General features: G+C 39.5%; 1 protein-coding gene across 1 annotated transcript in view; it reads left to right on the top strand.

The window, feature by feature from the left end:
* Window positions 1-4,589: 4,589 nt before the first annotated feature.
* The window catches only part of TBC1D15 (TBC1 domain family member 15), a 76,553-nt gene continuing 59,103 nt past the window's right edge, over window positions 4,590-22,039 (top strand). The window contains exon 1 of the mRNA XM_058742024.1: window positions 4,590-4,721. Coding sequence (XP_058598007.1) covers window positions 4,692-4,721 — 30 coding nt within the window. The 5' untranslated portion in view covers window positions 4,590-4,691. The remainder of the gene's footprint in view (window positions 4,722-22,039) is intronic.

Below are 22,039 nucleotides of genomic sequence, written 5' to 3'. Positions count from 1 at the left end.
CTTAGCATCATACACTCTAGCTCCATCCACAATGTTGCAAATGACAAAGTCGATGCCTCTTTGCAGTGGATGCTTCTGCAGTCAAAGCTTAAGTCAGGCACCTGCATACAAAGAAAAAACAACCTGTCAGGGTTTATACCACAGAAATAGAATTTCCTCTAAAGCCTCTAGCCACCTTGATCTTAGGCCAGTGAGATCTGTGGTTGACATCTGATGTTTGTTTTCCAGCAATTAAGTTTGTGGTAATTTGTTACAGCAGCAATAGAAAATTAATGCAATTTCTTTTACCAATTGGATTTCTTAAAATGTTCAGTTTTGAGAGGTCTTTATAAAGTCTAGGTTTTAGTTCTTTGCTGGATTTGTGGTTTGCGAACATTTTACCCTAGTCTACAGCTTGTTTTATTTTCATCCTTTTCAGTCTTCTGCAGAGCAAAAGTTTTAATTTTGATAACGTTTTATTTATCAACTTTTCCTTTATGGATCATAATTTTGATGTCAAGTCTAAGAATTATGCTTCACCCTACATCCTGAATATTTTCCTCTATTTTTCTAATTATTTAAGAGATTGTAGTAAAATATACATACAATTTACCATTTCAGCCACTTTTTAAGTGTACAATTCAGTGGTATTTATTGTAATTAGAAAGTTTTCTTCTGTTCTCTGTATTGTTTGTATCAAATTACTTTTTTTGTTGGTTTGTTCATTTTGGCCCCTGCCTTTCAGCCTAACTGGGTAATGATTTCTGTTCATATTTAAGGAACTAAAACCAAAAGCTTATTGAAAGCTTTAGGTATACAGGTGGGGTTTGTTGCTATTTGGTGTTTACTGTAGGATGATGTGGTTGGTAATTTCAATGGAGATTTCTAACTGTTGGTACCTATAGGCCTGATTTCTTCAGCTGGTCAATTTACCCAGAGAGAAGTCCTACAGTCTTTGGCTGTCAGCTCTTTGGTCCTACTTTGTATAGTTAAGCACAAAAACAATGTTTTTAGTCTGACTGTTGTAAGAGTTCAGGAAAGGTGGAGGTCAGTGAGTTGTGGCAAAGTTGGTAAGTCTTAATAGATGATGTGTGACATGGGATTAGCCCTGAAAGACAAATAGGTCGGTTGGAAACTGAGGTGAGAGGGAATCAAATTGAATGGGTAATTAAATGTTGTAGTTTACAGAGGTGAGTAATCACTTTCAGCTGATAGTGTGGTACAGCTGACTAAGACATATATCAGCAATGAAGTCTCTAATTTCAGCCGTTAAGCTGCTTGCCACTTTGGCAAATCATTAATCTCCTAAGAGACTCAATTTCTTCAAATGAGAACATGGGGAGACTACTGCTAAGTCTTGGCCAGGTATAAATTTGCTTTAAGATACTTCCTAAAATTCTTTTACATCTTTTTGAGTGATGACTTTTTGAGTGATAAGTTATAGTTAGGGAGTGACTACATAGTTTATGGGAGTGAATTTAGGACTATAAAATTACTCACTCCCATGAAAACAGTAATTATTTTAAGTTATAGGGAACACCATAACTTTATTTATATTAAATTTATATTCATGATTCTTTAAAAAAATGTCCATTTGTTTCATGTAAGTGTACTATGATTTTTTTCTTCTAATACAGTAAAAAACTAAAACAAGAAAACAAACTACACTGAAATTCTGACCTTGTTTCTTCCCTTTGCATATATACAGAGGACATCACCGAAGAAGGAAAATGGTCTCTTTTCTCTTGAATGGAAAGCATAACTGTGCCATTTGTAAACAGAGAATTGAGTTAATTTGTTAAACAAACCCAGGGTTAGTATCTACTATGGGTCTGGCATTTGTGCCAGGTTTGGTGGTCATCGCAAAGAAAAGCATAGTCCATACTTTCCGTTAGTTTACAGCCTACCAGGGAAAGAAAGGCAGGTCAGTAAACCAAGTATTTTACAGTGTGATACCATGGATCACAAAGATGGATCCTCTGTAATTGATGTCTGCTTTGGCTTGCCTAGCAGCCATTCTCCTTTTTTGTAGAATGGTTCCTGAATTCTTCTCTGGGAATCACCCTTCCTTTCATTCTCTGTACTTTGGCGCTGTGGGCATATGAGTCAAATCTTGCCAATCAGAATATCATATATACTTTGGGCCACAGTGATTGGTATAGGGATGGTCCCACGATCCAAATTAAGCCAATCTGCTACAATTACAAAGAATCTTGGGACAGACACAGCATGGTATTCAGGGAACAACAGATATTTGGCTGTGGTTGGAAAATTGGGTCTCAGTGGCAAGAGTTGGGAAATAAAGCTAAAATGGTAGGCAAGAAGAGTTTATGAAGGGCCTTGCATGTTATGCAGGAGAATTTAGACCTTTTCTTGAAGAGATGGAAAGCCATAGGGAATTTAGGCAGCGAGTTCACATGATCACATTTATGCTTTGGAAAGATTAATCTGGTGTGGTTATGAATGATGGATTAGGGGAAAGATGAAGCAGAAAGCAAATGAATTAAGAGGCCACAGTAGTTGTCCATACAAGAGGTAACCAGAGACCTCAACTCTAGGATTGGTAGTGGGAATAGGAAGGAGACCCAATGGGGGGATGTTTGCCATGAGCTCTCCAGAAGACACATCAGAACTGGGTAACATGATAGCAACACCTTCGTGGAGAAATTGTGTTCTGGCTGCAGCTCTAATTGAGCAAATGGTAGTGAATTTCAGAGAACAAAAGCAAAATGTAAGTTTCATTTAAGACTGTGCTTCTTAAAGTTTAATGTGCATACAAGTCAACTGGAAATCTTGTGAAAATGCAGGTTTTGATTCAGTAGTTCTGGGGTGGGACCTGAGATTCTGCATTTCTAACAAGCTTCCAGCTACTGCAGGTCTGCAGACTACATTTTGAGGAGCAAAGATTTAGGAATTTTTTGAGGTGTGATGGGTCATTCAAGTAAAAAGGTCCAGTGGGCAGTAGGTGTTGGGCCTAGACTTTAGGAAAGAGTGAGAGACTTGGGCTGGAGATATTTCAGAGTCATTAGCACATATGAGGTGTGATGTCAGAATATAAAGATAATAGTCTAGGAAGAGTGCTTGGAAAAAAGTAGAAGCCCAAGGATAGCCCATGGGTAGTGCCAGCATTTAAGGGGCATCCAGAGGATGGGGCTTAAAAACATGGAAGTAGCAGATGAAACTAGGATGCCAAGTTTTCAATGAGAAGGCTTTAATTCGCAAATTTATTATATAAATAGTAACTGCCATTTGTGGGATATACTATTCGAGGCACTGTACTAAGGGCTTAAACTTTTCTCCGAAACACAAGGTGTAAGAAATGCCATATTAAAACATTCCTCTAACCACACCCCATTACTCTGAGTGGGTGGAAAGTTTAATGTGGGTCACTATTAAGGATCCACACACCACACCTAGGATGGTATGAAGGTTCTAGGGGGTCTCACTGAGCCCAAAACTTTTGGGAAAGGCCTCAAGTCTTCACTCAGTGTTGATTACTGCTAATATGCTTGCTTCCCCAGCTCATTTATCCCTTGGTGGTGAGCTGCTTTGCTGATTCAATGACAAGCGTAGGCATGGGGTCTTGGCCATGGTTGGAATCTGTGATGCTTAGTGTGCAGCCTCTTTAATGGAAACTATACATCTATTCCTTTTGAAGGTCTTGCCACCTTCCTCACTTATAAGGTTCCTGATATTCACAGAAATTTCAACCCTCCTTTTCTGTTATTCCCTTTGGTTGCCACTTATTCGACTAACCTCACAAGTCTCTAACCTCTCTCTATAGTTTGGAGAGAGAAGTACCTCAGTGGGTACAGGTGTTTTGATACAAATGGGTCATTTATTTTTACTGGGGCAAGGAAAGTCCCAGAGCTATCAGGAGTAGTACCCAATCATCTTCCGGCATTCCCCCCTGCCCCGCCCCCCGCATTCTTTTACAGCACTGATCACATCTTAGTAACTCAACAAATCGTCTTAACACACGTGTACTGTCCCATGAGATCCGTACAACCAATCCATGGGTAATTCTCATTTTACATCCTGAAGCTTGGATGAATTTAGAAACTTGTGTCACGTCACAGTTAAGTAAGTGTGGAGGAACTATCAGCTATGTGCTTTCGACTTTGGAGCAACGAGGGCGTGGTATTATCGCAATTCCTATCAAAATGCCTCCTCAAAAGGCCATGTGTGAGTTGCAGTGAGCAGACTCAAATTCAGAAACGTCACATACAGAAAGGGAAAGTCTCTGTATGGGGGATTCCTTTAACCCTCACCACAGTCCTACTATCCTGATTTTCAGATGAGAAACAGAAGCCGAAGGTGTGACCTACCCATGGCCACAAAGCCAGGACCACGTTTGCTGGCTCCCAATCTGTGTTCTTACCATCAGACCAAACAGAACTGGCTTGTGAGTGGCTCAGAGTCTCGTCCCAGGCAAACCCCGCTGCAAAAACACTTCAATTTAGGTTACCTCCTGGTAAAAATAAATTGGTACATGCGCGGAACGCACCAGAGGCTCCGCCCTAGCGGCCTCTGAAATCTACTCAGTGCGCCTGCGTCAGGCTGTTCCTCCCACCCGCCCCTTCACTCAGCGCGGTTCCCGCTACTCCCCGCCCCTTTCCCGCCCGGATATCAGCCTAGTTTTGGCGGATGTTGTTGTGAATCCGAGAGACACGTGAGGCTCTGCTACGTCATCACAAGCACGCGAAGGAAAAATGGCGGCGGCGGGTGTTGTGAGCGGGAAGGTAAGTAACGGCCGCGGCGAACGCCCCTACTTTTCTCTGGGACAGGGGTGCTTTGTTACTTGGAGGCCGGTCGGGGAGGGACGTGAAGGCCACTCTGCCTCAGGAACAGCGTGTGGCGGATGTAAGAGGAGAGGAGTTGGTCGTGTCAGCTGTTTTCTCGATATTGCCGGCTCAGTCTGGGAATTAGAGACCGGCTCCTGCTCCAAGGCCAACTAGGCCTCGGCTCTCTTCTCCCCTGCACTGCTCCGGAGCAAGGGGACATTTATTTGTATTGCCTTTTGTAAGGAACAGGTAGTTGCCTCGTTCCTTTTTTTTTTTTGTGGCTCACTTTTTCCTAATTCTAGGAAATTTTTAGATCTACTCTTCTGATTCCACTGTCTCTCTCTCTCTCTCTCTCTTTTTTTTTTTTTTTTGTCTTCCTTTGAGGCGTTAATCTAACTTGCCCCTGGCTTTCCCTGCTTCACTCTGCTGAAGGCATCTTTGTCCCTTTCGGGAGGAGCTGAAAACAGGTGCTGTGCAGCTGGGCACTTAGAAGAAAAGAGTGTATTGGATTCATTTTACCAGACTGCCGAGTTGGCTGGTGGTTGTGAGCAGCAGGGCGTGTTTCCACTCAGGGAACAGGAGATTTACACCATCCTACGCTTGTCTAGGAAGGCGTTAGTTAAGGTATTTATTTCCTAGGCGTCTCTACGATGTTCTTGTGGAAGTATCTGTGATGCTGTCTTAACACCTCCTAGTTAGCAACTAGGATTAGGTGCGGAGGAGATTTCGTTGTGTAGTGCATATACACCTTCCGAGAGCATATTTTAATGCCTGTTATTTAGGACTGTCAGGACATGCCACAGGCATCATTTCCCACTGCAGGAGTATTTCGTAAACAGTTGGGGCTGGTGATGACTCATCGAACACTAAAGACTACATATTTACTTGTCGCCGATAGCTTCCTCTGTTCTTTGCGTTTCCTTCATTTTCTCTATGTTGCTCTCCTTATCCCATTTTGAATTATTTGGCAACGTTTGTGGTTTGGTGTATGGACTACTAGACTTGGCAGAATAACACATTTGGTCTTGGTTTTGGTGTTACTTTGAAGTGTGACCTTGGGAAACTGAGCACGCATGATTTCTCTGTCCTTCATATTTTTTTATTTCCAGAATTATTACTGTTTGTATAGGAGTTGTTTAGGATTACATGAAATAATAAAAGCATTAAGAAGGATTTCATACTTCTGCGTATTGGCTATTTTAAATGATAGGTTGGTTGTAGTTTTTGGATTATTCATGCTCTTTGATTGCTGTGTTGGTTTTTAAGTCTTCATGGTGGCTGTTGATTTTCTATTTGACTCATTACATATTTGAAAGTTATCCTGCTTGATTTTCTGTCTGGACCGTTCCAGTGTAGATCTTTCCAAGGAGGGATCCTTTCCATTTGAACTACACTTCCCTTTTTCAGGTGTGGATTGATTTTGAGAGAATCTTTGAGGTGATGAAGCCCAGTTGTGAAATGTAAGACTTTTTTCACCCTTTCCTTCCAGCCACTCTTTTTCATAATATGACTTAAAGTTAGTCTTTTATTTCATAACTCTACTTCATCACCTCCTTTATTCTCATTGCAATACCATTACCATCATTCCATCTAAACCATTTTCTATGCCAAAAACTGCCCCTCTCCTAAATGATACTGTTATGACCAGCAGACCCCACTTATTCTTCCCTCAGTAGGTTCAGATCTAGTTTAATGGTATCATCATTCATGTGGTTGCATGTAAAACAAACCTGGAGACATCTATTTCAATAACAACAATTAATCAAGAACTGAGTTTTCTAGTTTACCTTAAAGACATTTCTGAAATTTCTGCATCATCTTCATTCTCCGTACTTAGTTCCTTTAGTCTACCTCTAGTCTTGAGTTCTTAACAGATTGTTCTCCTTGTTTGCAGTTTCTTTGCCCACAATCCTCTCTCTACACTACCACTGGAGGTTTTCTTTTGTAATGTATACATCTAAATGTACAAAGCTGATTATCTCTAGCTTTAAAAAAACAAACTATATATATATATATATTTTTTTTTTTTTTTTTTTTTTAAGATTTATTCATTTTTGAGAGACAGAGAGACAGAGCTTCAGCACAGAGCCCGACACGGGGCTCAAACCCACGAACCATGAGATCATGACCTGAGCTGAAGTCAGATGCTTAACCAGCTGAGCCACCCAGGTGCCTCCCCCCCTTTTAAAAAAATTTTTATATTATTTTATTTTTAATTTTTTTTTTAATTTTTTTTTTATTTTTAATTTTTTTAATGTTTATTTCTGACAGAGAGATAGAGAGCATGAGCGGGGGAGGGGCAGAGAGAGAGGGAGACACAAAATCCAAAGCAGGCTCCAGGCTCTGAGCTGTCAGCACAGAGCCTGACGTGGGGCTCGAGCTCACAGACGGGGAGATCATGACCTGAGCTGAAGTTGGATGCTCAACTGACTGAGCCACCCAGGCGCCCCTTAAATTTTATTTTTAACAAAATCTTTGTTACTGTCTCCATTAAAATACTACTAAAGGCTGCTTAACTTGGCATAAAAGGCCATGTTCCCTGGGCATGAGCAGTCAGCACAGAGCCCGGAGCCTGTTTCAGACTTTGTGTCTCCCTCTCTTTCTGCCCCTCCCCTGCTTATGCTCTGTCTCTCTCTCTCTCTCTCAAAAAAATAAATAAACATTAACAAAAAAATTAAAAAAAAAAAAAAGGCCATGTTCCATTCCTGGCTTTATTTTCTGCTTCCCTACTTTCTAGTCTTGTTCCTTTGGGAAAGGGGAATAGGGAAGAATATGTACACACACACACACACACACACACACACACACACACACACACACGTGTGTCTGTATATTTGAAAGAGTGAGTGTATATATGTATATGTATGTGTATTTCTTTATTCCCACACCCCTTTCCCCCCGCCAAAGTTTCAGCTAAGACCTGTCAAGCTTAGAAGCCTAGGGCAGTGGATATTAAACAAGGTTCACAAGAACCACATGTGGTACTTAAAAAAAATACAGATGCTGGACCACAGCCCAGCCTTATTGAATTAGAATTCTCATTGTTGAGATCTAGGATGTAGACTAACTTCTAACAGTTCTGTTTTGCTTGCTTTGTACTTTGAGCATAAGAAGTGATAGAGGAAGTTAATCTTTGTCATGTATAGAAGCGTTGTGAAGTAGCAGTTAAGAGTTTGAATTCTGGACCCAAACCAGTTTCAAAACTAACTTCATACTTACTAGTGATTTCAGTCAAATTACCTAACCTTACTGTGCTTCCGTCTTTTCATTTGTAATATGGGATGATATAGTACCTATTTTATGGGATTGTGAGGAGGATCAATAAGTAAATATATTAGATCTACCAATACATGGTAGATGTTGTGTGTTATTTGTAATCTCAGTTTCTCTGCAAGTCATTATTTAGGTTATGGCAGAATTTTAAAGATTTATAATATGATTTTTGGTATGGGTGTAAACTTCATTTTTGAAGTTAGCTCTTGTTCTAAATCTCATTGTTATTTTAGGAGTTGAAAAATACCTTGTTTGAGAAATCATGTAGTTTTGGGCACCTGGGTGGCTCAGTCGGTTAAGCGTCTGACTTCGGCTCAGGTTATGATCTTGCAGTTTGTGGGTTCGAGCCCTGTGCCATGCTCTGTGCTGACAATTCAGAGCCTGGAGCCTGCTTCGGATTCTCTGTCTCCTTCTCTCTCTGCCCCTCCCCAACTTGTGCTCTGTCTCTCTCTATCAAAAATAAATAAATGTAAAAAAAATTTTTAAAAATCATGTAGTTTTTTTTTTTTTTAATTTTTTTTTCAACGTTTTTTATTTATTTTTTGGGACAGAGAGAGACAGAGCATGAACGGGGGAGGGGCAGAGAGAGAGGGAGACACAGAATCGGAAACAGGCTCCAGGCTCCGAGCCATCAGCCCAGAGCCTGACGTGGGGCTCGAACTCACGCACTGCGAGATCGTGACCTGGCTGAAGTCGGACACTTAACCGACTGCGCCACCCAGGCGCCCCAAAAATCATGTAGTTTTGATGAATGAAGAACTCCTCACAGTAGGACAGTGGTTAAGGCGATGGAGCCTGATTGGGTTCAAACCCTGGCTCCACTGCTTTATGGCTGTTTTACTTTGGGTAAATTTCTTAACTTCTCTGTGCCTGTTTTTCTCATTTGTAAATGAGGGATAATAATATTTCCATTGTGGAATGGTAAAAAGGATTAATATTTGCAAAGCATTTAGAATAGTGTCTGGTGTCAAGTAAGTACTCAAGAAATGTTAGCTGTTGTTATTACTATGTTAAAGAAAACCTTTCAGACTCCTTAAAAATTGTAAGGTTATTATTGGTTAGGATATAATTGAATGCTGGTTTCTGCTGCCATTTTCCACAAAGATTTGAGCTATATAGTTATGTAAGATAAATTAGAAAAAAGGTAAAAGGGAAGTAAATAAGTATAAGAAAGGTAAATGGAACTGGAAATACTACAATTATTAAATAAACTGCTGGAGTGGGCCACAGTTTAGCTCTATGTTTTTTAGTGGCCCAAGTAAAGAGGGAACCCGATCCATTATAAGGATGATAGATCCACAGTAAAATAAAACCAAAAGCAAAACCCCCAAAAAACTAGTTTCTAAAGGGTAAAACAGAGAATAAACTCTCCTGTAAGTTCTTTTTACTGTGTAATATAATGTATGTACTATATGGCATATTGTATCCTTCTGGTAAGAAAGAAGGACCCTATAATACCCCTAGTATGCTGATGGTTTTATGCCAGTGGGTGGTTCAGTAGTTCAGTAAATACAGGGTACCAATTTGATGTCTTCAGGTCTCTGATGATATGACTAAATTCAAGGATATATATTTGCATATATATTTTAGCTGAGCTTTTGAAAGTGGGTTTGAGTGTGATTATAAACCCCGGTTAGTTCTTGGAGTTCAATTGTTGTTGTTGTTGTTGTTATTATTTTTTTTTTCTTACTATCTGTGGGTACAACAGTATGTTTTAACGTCAACCAAATAGGGAAAGTGACGTTCTCATATGAGTATTGAAGGGAGAAATAGGGACACTGCCTGTTAAGGTCATCATATGTCTTCTATAACTGGTGGACAGAATTGAATTAATGGAATGAGTTGAATTTACCTGCAGAGAAGGCAGGAGAAAGAAAATAGCCCGAAATAAGTTTTGCTTTAGATCCAGGTCCCTGATTGTTAACGTTTACTTTCACTTATTCAGCAAATATTAAGCACCTAATTTGTTACAGGCAGTATATTAGGTATTGGAGGTATATCAGCCCCTTACCTTCTGTCTTATAGACTTCAGTTCTTTAGAAGGAAAATATTCACTAGCACCCACCCCTTTATCTTGTGTAAATAAATGCAAAATGAATTTCAGGTCCTTGAAGTAAGTGTTTTTTGTTTTTTACTTGTTTTATTTTTTATTTTTTAAAATTTACATCCAAATTAGTTAACATATAGTGCAACAATGATTTCAGGAGTGGTGCTATTTTTAGTATATGTATTCTGAAGACCAGTAAACTGACTAATCATTAGGGCAGGGCCTAAAATGTTTCACCTGCCTAGATTCTGGCACAAAGTACGTATTCAGTGAGTAGGAACAAGCAAGAAGGTAAAGAAAATGATTGGGGACTAGAGTGGGAGAGATGGAATACTAAGAGTGCTCTTCTTTTGGAGTTAAAATGCCCTATTTTAGTACACTTGGTTTCACTCCTGTTTTTACTGTGATTGTTTTAGAATTTAGTTCTATTGAAAATAACTTGGGTGCCTGGGTGGCTCAGTCGGTTGAGTGTCCTACTCTTGGTTTTGGCTCAGGTCATGATCCCAGGGTCGAGCCCTGTATTGGGCTCTGCACTGAGTGTGGAGCCTGCTTGGGATTCTCTCTCTCCTTCTCTTTCAAGTAAATAAAAGAAAAAAAAAAGAACTTGAGACCTTTGGGAGATCAGCTTTATTTTTGTTAGTTTGTTTTGATGGCATTCTTAGTAGAAATTTATTTTGTACCTTAACTTTGGCCTCTTCTAATTCCTTTTAGATATGCTTATACCCCTGTGAAACCCTTGTGCTTAAGAAACATCAAGAATATTCTTAGTATCTAGATATTCCTGGAGAACTTTTCTTTTCCTACACTAGATCTTATAACATGGTAATACCTTCCTGGTGTAGAATACAATATGAATACTTCTTTTTTTTCTTTAGGAAACATTGGAGTACCTTTTGTATACTGAGTTCTTTGGACACAGAGTGGTTAAACACAGACTTTACTTTTGACATAATACAGTAGTTAGCAATTTTAACAAGTTATTTCAATTTATAAATTAATAAAAACATGATTTTTTTTGTGAAAGTTAAACTGTTAGGTCTTTGATGTGACATAACTGCTGGGACTAAATGAGAAATTATAACCCGACTTTTTAATTTTCACTTTTGAGTGGAAGATTTGAAATCCTTATGAAATCTATTTACTGTCTCTTAATATGCAATACTATAATGTATATGTAGTGTATGTATATGTAGTATAAGTGAATGCCTTCTCTTAGTCCTCATTATACCTCCCCAGACTTAAATTATTCCTGCCTTCCTGTCTGACATTGTTTGGCATACTGTTTTTTTGTTTTTTTTTTTTAAGAAACTTTTCTTTTTCTTTTTCTTTTTTTTTTTTTAGTGTTTATTTGTTTTTTTTGTTTTTTTTTTTTTAATTTTTTTTTTTTTTAACGTTTATTTATTTTTGAGACAGAGAGAGACCGAGCATGAACAGGGGAGGGTCAGAGAGAGGGTAACACAGAATCTGAAACAGGCTCCAGGCTCCGAGCTATCAGCACAGAGCCCGACGCGGGGCTTGAACTCACTAACCGCGAGATCATGACCTGAGCCGAAGTCGGCCGCCCAACCGACTGAGCCACCCAGGCGCCCCGTGTTTATTTGTTTTTGAGAGAGAGCGAGCATGACGGGGGAGAGGCAGAGAGAAAGGGAAACACAGAACTTGAAGCTGGTCCCAGGCTCCGCGCTGTCAGCACAAAGCCTGAGCTGGGCTCGAACTCACAAACTGTGAGATCATGACCTGAGCCGAAGTCAGATGCTCAACCGACTGGCGCCCCAACATATTGTTTTTAAGAAACAATAATAGTTCTGCCTGCCTATGAGAATTGTAACATCCTTAATATCTCAATATCTGTATAGCTTCACTCTCAGAATATCTGTGGTTTGTTACTCATTTTTTATATATTTTTTAATTTTTTAAAAGATTTATTTTCTAATTTCAATCCAAGTTAGTTAACATATAGTGGGATAATAGTTTTAGGAATAGCATTTAATGATTCATCACTTACATATAATACGCAGTGCTCATCCCAACAAGTGTCCTCCTTAACACCCCTTGCCCCTTTAGCCCTTCCCCCCACCCGCACCCCACCAGCAACCCTCCGTTTGTGTTTAAGAGTCAATTATGGGGGCGCCTGTGTGGCTCAGTTGGTTAAGTGTCTGACTTCAGCTCAGGTCATGAGCTCACAGTTTGTGGGTTTGACCCCATGTCTGTCTGGCTCTGTGCTGACAGCTCAGAGTCTGGGGCCTGCTTCAGAGTCTGTGTCTCCTTCTCTCTTTGCCCCTCCCCCACTCATGTTTTTTCTCTCTCTATCTCAAAAATAAATAAACATGAAAAAAAATTAAAGAATCTCTTATGGTTTGTCTCCCTCTCTGGTTTTATATTATTTTTGCTTCCCTTCCCTTATGTTCCTCTGTTTTGTATCTTAAATTCCACATAGGAGTGAAATCATATATTTGTCTTTCTCTGACTTATTTCGCTTAACATGTTACACTCTAGTTCCATCCATGTTGTTGAAAATGGCAAGATTTCATTCTTTTTGATTGCTGAGTGATATTCCAGTGTGTGTGTGTGTGTGTACTTTATCCATTCATCTTGTTTGATGATAGACATTTAGTTGATAGACATTTGGGCTCTTTCCATGCTTTGGCTGTTGTCAATAGTGCTGCTATAAATATTGGGGTGCATGTGACCCTTCAAATCAGCACTCCTGTATCCTTTGGATAAATTCCTAGTAGTGCAATTGCTGGGTCCTAGGGTAGTTCTATTTTTAGTTTTTTGAGGAATCTCCATACTGTTCTCCAGAGTGGCTGCACCAGTTTGCATTCCCACCAGCAGTGCAAAAGGGTTCCCCTTTCTCTGCATCCTCACCAACACCATTTCTTCTGTTGTTGATTTTAACCATTCTGACAGGTGTGAGGTGGTATCTCATTTTGGTTTTGATTTGTATTTCCCTGATGATGAGTGATGTTGAGCATTTTTTCATGTGTCTGTTAGTCATCTGGATGTCTTCTTTGGAAAAGTGTCTAGTGATATCTTTTGCCCATTTCTTCACTGGATTATTTATTTTTGGGTGTTGAGTTTGATGAGTTCTTTATAGATTTTAGATACTAATCCTTTATATGGTATGTCATTTGCAAAGATCTTCTCCCATTCCATTGGTTGCCTTTTAGCTTTGCTGATTGTTTCCTTACCTGTGCAGAAGCTTTTTATCTTCATTGGTCCCAATAGTTCATTTTTGCTTTTGTTTCCTTCCCTTGCCTGTGGGTGACATGTCAAGTAAGAAGTTGCTGTGGCTGAGGTCAAAGAGGTTGTTGCCTATTTTCTCCTCTAGGACTTTGATGTCTTCCTGTCTTACGTTTAGGTCTTTCATCCATTTTGAGTTTACTTTTGTGTATGGTGTAACAAAGTGGTCTAGGTTCATTCTTCTGCATGTTGCTGTCCACTTTTCCCAACACCATTTGCTGAAGAGACTGTCTTTTTCCCACTGGATATCCTTTCCTGCTTTGTTGAAGATTAGTTGGCCATACGTTTGTGGGTCCATTTCTGGGTTCTGTATTCTGTTAGATTGATCTGTGTGTCTTTTTTGCGAGTACCATACTGTTTTGATGATTACAGCCTTGTAATACAGCTTGAAGTCTGGAATTGTGATGCTTTCAGCTTTGGTTTTCTTTTTCAACATTACTTTAGCTATTCAGTGTCTTTTCTGTTTCCATACAAATTTTAGGATTGTTTGTTCTATTTCTGTGAAGAATGTTGGTTTTCTTTTGATAGGGATTGTATTGAATGTGTAGATTGCTTTGCGTAGTATTGATTGTGGTTGTTACTCTTAAAACAGCTTATGTTCTACATTTCTTTAGTTCTACAGTCATTACTGATTAACTTGTCCCAAATGAAAGTCACTGGTTTTTTTTTCCTTCTGTATTCCCTATCTCAGTGAATAACCTCATCCACTCAGTTTTGTCCTTGATTTCTCTTCTCTTCATCTTCCACATCTAATCAGTCATGAAGTTCTGTCACTTTGACCTTCTAAATATTTTTCTAAGCCATCTGCTTTTCTTCATCCCTACTGCCACAGCTGTAGTTCAAGCCACCATGAATCTCTCCTTCCCTTGGATTATTGCAGCTGTTCATTCTTGGCTCTGCAGCCAGTGTGTTGGCTCCGAGAAGGCAGGTCTGACCATGGCATTCCCCTGCTGGAACTTTTTCATGGATTTCTAGTGGCAAAGAGTTATCTTCAAGACAAATTCCAAACTCCCAAATTCTTGAGTGTGGTTTACAAAACTCTTTGTGATCTGATCTGGTCTCTACTTTTGTCCCTAAACTCTTTAACCTTTACTGTCTGATCTGGATTGTAGCCATGCACTGAACTGTTGTTCTCTGTGTAGAATGTATACTCTGCCAAGAACATAAACCTTCTGGTTAAAATTGTTTCTCCACGGGGCGCCTGGGTGGCGCAGTCGGTTAGGCGTCCGACTTCAGCCAGGTCACGATCTCGCGGTCCGTGAGTTCGAGCCCCGCGTCAGGCTCTGGGCTGATGGCTCGGAGCCTGGAGCCTGTTTCCGATTCTGTGTCTCCCTCTCTCTCTGCCCCTCCCCCGTTCATGCTCTGTCTCTCTCTGTCCCAAAAATAAATTAAAAAAACGTTGAAAAAAAAATTAAAAAAAAAAAAAATTGTTTCTCCAGGGGCACCTCAGTGGTTCAGTTGATTGAACGGCTGACTCTTGATTTCGGTTCAAGTCATTTTCCCAGGGTTGTGGGATTGAGCCCTGTGTCCTGCTCTGTGCAGAATGTGGAGCCTGCTTGGGATTCTCTTTTTCTCTGCCCCTCCTCTGTGTGAGCACCCTCTTCTCCCTCTCTCTCCCTCTTCTCCCTCTCCCTCCCTCTTCTCCCTCTCCCTCCCTCTTCTCCCTCTCCCTCCCTCTTCTCCCTCTCCCTCCCTCTTCTCCCTCTCCCTCCCTCTTCTCCCTCTCCCTCCCTCTTCTCCCTCTCCCTCCCTCTTCTCCCTCTCCCTCCCTCTTCTCCCTCTCCCTCCCTCTTCTCCCTCTCCCTCCCTCTTCTCCCTCCTCCTTCTCCTTCTTCTCCCTCCCCCTCCCTCTTCTCCCTCCTCCTTCTCCTTCTTCTCCCTCCCCCTCCCTCTTCTCCCTCTCCCTCCCTCTTCTCCCTCTCCCCCTCTCTTCTTCCTCTCCCTCCCTTTCCCTCCCTCTTTCTCTCTCTCTCAAATAAAAAAAATTAAAATTGTCATTCTCCAGGTCTCAGTTGATAGATATATCACTGTAGTTCAGTCTTTCTGATTTCTCATCCTGTTTTAGCCCTTAAGTCTAGATGAGATATCATTTATTAGGTCCTACTATGGTAGCCTATTCATGCTTAAATCATACATTGTAATTATTTGTTTTATTGTCCTAATCTCTTCTTCAGTTATAAGTGCTGTGAAGGCAGTGACTGAATCTTCTGTATTTATATCCAGAAGCTTGCTCTGTGCCTGGCACATTGTATGCATTAATTGTATATTAATTGGAGAAATAACTGAAAATGACATCTCATTCAGGAGCCTGTGCCTTCCATCACACTGTGCTATGACTATTTACTGGTTTACATGATGCTACTAGTTTCAGCAGACACTTTTTTTTTTTTTTTTGGTGTGTGTGTTCCTACTGACAGCTTTTATTCCTCACATTTCATTGAAGCTCAGTAAATTTGTTGAGTGTATGAGTAAAAAAAATGTGCTGTTTTGAAGGATTTGGTAGAAGTTATTTGCAGAGAGAAGGTGTAATGAAGAGAGAACAGAGAACACACATAAAAAGGTACAAAGGTTTGAGGGAAAGGTGGGTTCAGAGTGACCCAAGAGACAAAGTTTGCATGTATTAGGGAGTGTCAGGTGTTGATTAGCTGCAGAGGTAAAGTGTAGAGGATAGAGGGTAAAGTCAGAAGGATTTTAAGTTCAGGCATGGTGTGGTCACATGTACATTTTATAAAGATCAGTTTTGGCGGTGTTTACACACCTTACACAAATTTTTGGGAGATGACCAGATTGGGAGAAGAGAGACCAGAATGTTATTTTAGCAACCCAGGATAGCTATGATGAGGGGTCAGTGTCAGAGGTGAAGGTTTGAGGGATTTAGGAAATAGGATGGGAATGATGAAAAAGAGGATAACTGGTAGATGGAATGTCTTTGATAGAGGTGGGAATATCAGAAGAGCAGATTTGGGGTAAGACGTACTGAGTTTAAGATGCCTGTGGGTTATTGAAATGAAAATATCAAGTAGGTGCTTAGATATTTGGGTGTTGAGTGCATTAGAATTTCTGGGCTCACACTGGTATTTTAACCAAAAGTTAAAAATTTTCAATATGCTTGATAGTTTTAAAGAAATTGAATTTTTGTCACTTTTTTGTTAAATTTAGCTTATAAAATTCACATAGGTACTACAGTTCAAGAATGTATGTTTTGTGGGGTGCCTGGGTGGCTCAGTTGGTTAAGCATCTGACTCTTTTTTTTTTTTTTTTTTTTTTTAAATTTTTTTTTTCAACGTTTTTTATTTATTTTTGGGACAGAGAGAGACAGAGCATGAACGGGGGAGGGGCAGAGAGAGAGGGAGACACAGAATCGGAAACAGGCTCCAGGCTCTGAGCCATCAGCCCAGAGCCTGACGTGGGGCTCGAACTCACGGACCGCGAGATCGTGACCTGGCTGAAGTCGGACGCTTAACCGACTGCGCCACCCAGGCGCCCCTAGCATCTGACTCTTGATTTCAGCTTAGGTCATGATCTCACGGTTTGTGAGATGAACCCCTGTTGGGTTCATTGTGGAGCCTGCTTGTGATTCTCTTTCTGTCTCTCTCTCTCTGCCCCTCCCCTGCTTGCACATTTTCTGCTCTCTTTCTTTCTCTCTTTCTCTCTTTCTCTCTCCAAATAAACTTAAAAACAAAGAAAAAAGAATGTATGCTATGTATAGTAGGTATTGTATGTATGTATGTATAGTAGGTGTTGGGTTTCCATGTTTGAACAAAGATTTAGGGCAAGAATTTTATCCCTGATAGTAAATTTAAAATATTTGGGTTGAATGTTATCATTTATCTCTAGTTTTGGAAAATAAAGATTATGATATTCATAATATAAATAAAAATCCAATCCCACTTAAGTGTAGGAACAATATAGAAAATTATTTGCTATAATATAGTGCAACTTAATCTTTTTCAGCTTTTTTTGTCAGGAAGTAGCATGGTTAGATTGTCCCAAGTACATTTCTTTTTATGTAGAAACTTGAATTTCTTTTCCTGCCTCATTTTTGCCTTTTAATTCTAACTTTTGCTAAACTAGAGGTCAGCAAGTTTATTCTAAAACATTTGCTGTGGTTCCTAGAGTTCTTTTAGTAAGTTTCAATCTGGCATAGTTCCTTTGCTAAAGGAAAAAAATGCTGCAGTTTATGTTGCTATCAGCAGGCCATCATCATTGGGAGTTACAGACACATATTTACCTGGTTAGGCATCTTAGCAAATATTTAAAAATAGATAGTCGGGATGGTATGAGGCGGTTTTATTCGAAATGGATTTTTCTCCTTTCTTTGGTACTTCAATACATTGTTCTCTCCCCCCTCCCCCACCAAGAGGGTGGGGAGCACTTAGAATATTCTAGCTTGTGTAAAGATTTTACGTTCTTTATAACACTGCTAGGTACACACAGGCAAGGAACTTTATCTTGTTTATTTTCTGTTCTTTGTAATGTCTGCACATAGTAAGTGCCTAATAAAAGTTCCAGTTTGAATCAACTTTATATAACTAGCTTAGTACCATGAAGTGGCAGGTCTTTGGTGATAGTGTTTGCTCCCTGTAGACACTTAATCTGCAACGAAAAACATGGTGTGATTTAAAATTTTTTTCTTGAGGCGGGATTAACCTCCCCCCCCCATTTTAATTTTTTTTTTTTCAACATTTATTTATTTTTGGGACAGAGAGAGACAGAGCATGAACGGGGGAGGGGCAGAGAGAGAGGGAGACACAGAATCGGAAACAGGCTCCAGGCTCCGAGCCATCAGCCCAGAGCCTGACGCGGGGCTCGAACTCACGGACCGCGAGATCGTGACCTGGCTGAAGTCGGACGCCCAACCGACTGCGCCACCCAGGCGCCCCGTCCCCCCCCCCATTTTAATGGAACTATCTTCTACTTTTACATGTTTACGTTTCTATGGGGTTTTACGGTTTAAACAGTAAACCTCCCATGTAACTTATTTTTTTATACAGCTTTGAGGTACACTTGACAATAAGTTGCATATAGAGTGTGTAATTTGATAGTTTATGGTGTGTGTGTGTGTGTGTGTGTATACACTGTGAACAGTGTGTGTATATATACACTGAACCGGTCAGCACAGTAAAGATAATATTTTTACTGAAGTTTCCTCTTGACCCACAGTAATCTGTCACTACCTTTACCCTGTACACAGGCAACCATTGAGCTGCTTTTTGTCATTATAGAGTAGCTCACATTTTCTAGAATTTTATATAAATGGAATTATATAACTGGTTTTTTTTTGTATTTTTTTTAGTCTTCAGCAAAATTATTTTGATATTCATTAATGTTGCATTATTCATTTTTCAAAAAGTTTTACTTAAGTAATCTCTGCACCCCATGTGGGGCTTGAACTCATGACCCCAAGATCAGGAGTTGAATGCTCCTTTGACTGAGCTAGCTAGATGCCCCAGTTTATTCATTTTTATTGCCAAATAGTATCCCACTGTATAGGCATACCAAGATTTACTCATTTATTTACCTGTTGATAGACATTTGGATTTTTTCCTACATTTGACTATTCTAAATAGAGCTGCTATGAAAATTGGTATAGTCTTGGTATGAACAGACACATTCTGTTTTCTTGGGCAAATACCAAGGAGTAGAATGGCTGGATCATAATGTTCGTTGCATGCTTAGCTTTTTAAGAAAGTGCCAAGCTATTTTTCTAAGTGGGTGTACCATTTTACATGCTTACTGTGATGTACGAAAGTTCCAATTGTTCCACATCTCTGTCAACATTTGGTATGTTAGCCTTTTTAATTATAGCCATTGTAATAGATTTGTAGTATCTCATTATGGTTTCAATTTGCAGTTCCCTAATGATTAAGGATGTTGAGCATCTTTTCATGTGATTATATGTCATCCGTAAATCTTCTTTGGTAAAGTGTTCAAACCTTTTGTCTATTTTATTTTTGAGAGAGAGAGCGAGTGTGCATGCTTATGCAGAGCAGAGAGAGAGGGAGAGAGAGAATCTTACGCAGGCTCTATGCCCAGCATGGAGCCTTGTTATCAATACCTGAGCGGAAATCACGAGTCAGACTCTCACTTGACTGAGCCACCCAGGTTGTCCCTTGCTCATTTTATTTTATTTTATTATTTTTTTTAATTTTTTTTTCAACGTTTTTTATTTATTTTTGGGACAGAGAGAGACAGAGCATGAACGGGGGAGGGGCAGAGAGAGAGGGAGACACAGAATCGGAAACAGGCTCCAGGCTTCGAGCCATCAGCCCAGAGCCTGACGCGGGGCTCGAACTCACGGACCGCGAGATCGTGACCTGGCTGAAGTCGGATGCTTAACCAACTGCGCCACCCAGGCGCCCTGCTCATTTTATTTTAAACTGAGCTATTCATTTTCTTGTTAATGGGTTATGAGAGAGTTTTTTGTTTGTTTTGTTTTTGGGTTTTTGTTTTTTTGTTTTGTTTTTTTTTTCAGCAGGCAAAAGTTTATTAGAGTATAAGATTAGAAAGAATAGTATGAAAGTCCTCTTTACAGAGAGGAGACATTTGAAAATGACGTGTGAGACTTCTTACGTTCTGGATATAGGCCCTTTATTAGATACGTGATATGATTTGCAAATGTATTTTCCCTGCCTGAGCCTTGGCTTGTCATTTGGTTGATAGTGCCTTTTTTTTAGTTATTATTTTTTAAAAATTATTTTTTAATGTTTGTTTATTTTTAAGAGAGCACGCAAGTGGGGGAGGGGTAGAGAGAGAGGGAGACAGAATCCTAAGCAGGCTCCAGGCTCTGAGCTATTGGCACAGAGCCCAATGTGGGGTCGAACTCCCGAATTGTGAGATCATGACCTGAGCTTAAGTTGGACACTTAACCAACAGAGCCACCCAGACGCTCCTTGATAGTGTCTTTTAAAGCAGAAGTTTTCGGGACGCTCAGGTGGCTCCCGTGGTTAAGCATCTGACTCTTGATTTCAGCTCAGGTCATGATCTCACGATTCATGAGGTGGGGCTGAGGGCTCTGCGCTCACAGCATTGGGCCTGCTTGGGATTCTCTCTCTCCTTCTCTCTCTCTCTTTCTCTCTTGCTCTCGCTCTCCCTCCCGCTCTCCCTCCCTCCCTCTCCCCCTGTCCCTCTCCCACTTGTGTGTCTGTGTGTGCATGCATGCCTGCTCTTTCTCTAAGTAAATAAATGAACACTAAAAAAAGTAGAAGTTTTCAATTTTGTTGATGTATCCATTTTTTTCTTTTATGCTTCTGGTGTCATTTCTAAAAAATTTTTGCTGAACCCAAGACCATAAGATTTTCTGTTTTCTTCCTAAATTTTGTAGTTTTAGGTTTTACACTTAAATCTGTGACCCATTTCAATTTAATTTGTATATGTTGTGTGGTGTATGAATTGAAGTTTATTTTTTTGCACTCTGATTCAAGTTTTTTAATTACTGTGTGTTGAAAAGACTATTCTTTCTTTGCTGAATTGCTTTTCTACTTGTGTCAAATAAATTTACTATATATGCATTTTTATGTTGATTCCAGAATTCTTTATTCTGGACAGTCAATCTCTTTGTTTCTCTTTACATCAGTACCACATTTTCTTGATTACTGTAGATTTATGCTGAGTCTTATAGCCGGGCATGTTAGTGTTCCACACATTATTCTGTTGCAAGTCTGATTTGGTTGTTCTAGGTCATTTGAATTCCACACAAATTTTAGAATCTGCTTTTTACTATCTCCAGAAGAGCCTGCTGGGATTTTGATTGGCACTATAATCAATCTAGAGGTCAGTTTCGGGGAGAATGGACATCTTAACAGTATTGATTCCACTAAGCCATGAACATGGTGTATTTTGCATTTAATTAGGTCTTCTTTCATTTCTCTCAAATACTTTTATAATTTTCAGTTTAGAAGTCTTACACGTTATCTGTTAGATTTATATTTGAGTATATGATATTTCTTGAAGTTATTGTAAATGCTGTATTTAAAAACCTTATTTACTGATATGCGTGTATGTATGTAAATAATAGATTTTTGTATGTTGGTTTTGAGTCCTGGATCCTTGCTGGGTTTTCACTTAATTTTTGTAGCTTTTATGTAGATTCTACTAATTTTCCTATGTAGACGATTGTCATCTGCAAATAAGTTGTTTTACTTTTTCCTTTCCAGTCTAGATGCCTTATATTTATTTTTTATTTATTGTAATGTTCAAGACCTCAAGCATAGTGTTGAATAGAGGGATAAGATTGGAAATCTATCTTGTTCTTGATCTTAGGAGAAAGCATTCAGTCTTTAAGCATATGATATCAGGTGTAGTGTTTCATACATGCCCTTTATCAGACTGAGAAGGGTTCCTTCTATTCTTAAATTTGTTGAGAGTTTTTATCAGAAATGGGCATTGGATTTTATTGAGTGCCTTTTCTGCACCTTGTAAGATGATCATATGGTTTTTCTTTAAAAATATTTTTGCTATGGTGAGTTTACAGAGATTGATTTTTGAGTATTAAACCATGAAGTATTTTCCTTGTTTACATATTGTTGGATTCAGTTTGTTAAGTCTTGTTTAAAATTTTGCATCTAAATTCATGAGATATATTGGTGTATATAGTTTTATTTTCTTAAAAAAATTTTTTTTAATGTTTACTTTTGAGAGAGAGACAGAGTGTGAGTGGGGGAGGGTCAGAGAGAGAGGGAGACACAGAACTCGAAGCAGGCTCCAGGCTCCA

This window comes from Neofelis nebulosa, chromosome 8 (assembly GCF_028018385.1).
Source record: "Neofelis nebulosa isolate mNeoNeb1 chromosome 8, mNeoNeb1.pri, whole genome shotgun sequence".
NCBI classification, from domain to species: domain Eukaryota; kingdom Metazoa; phylum Chordata; class Mammalia; order Carnivora; family Felidae; genus Neofelis; species Neofelis nebulosa.
The sequence above is the reverse complement of the archived record's forward strand: the minus strand, read 5'-3'. Positions and strand labels throughout refer to the sequence as shown.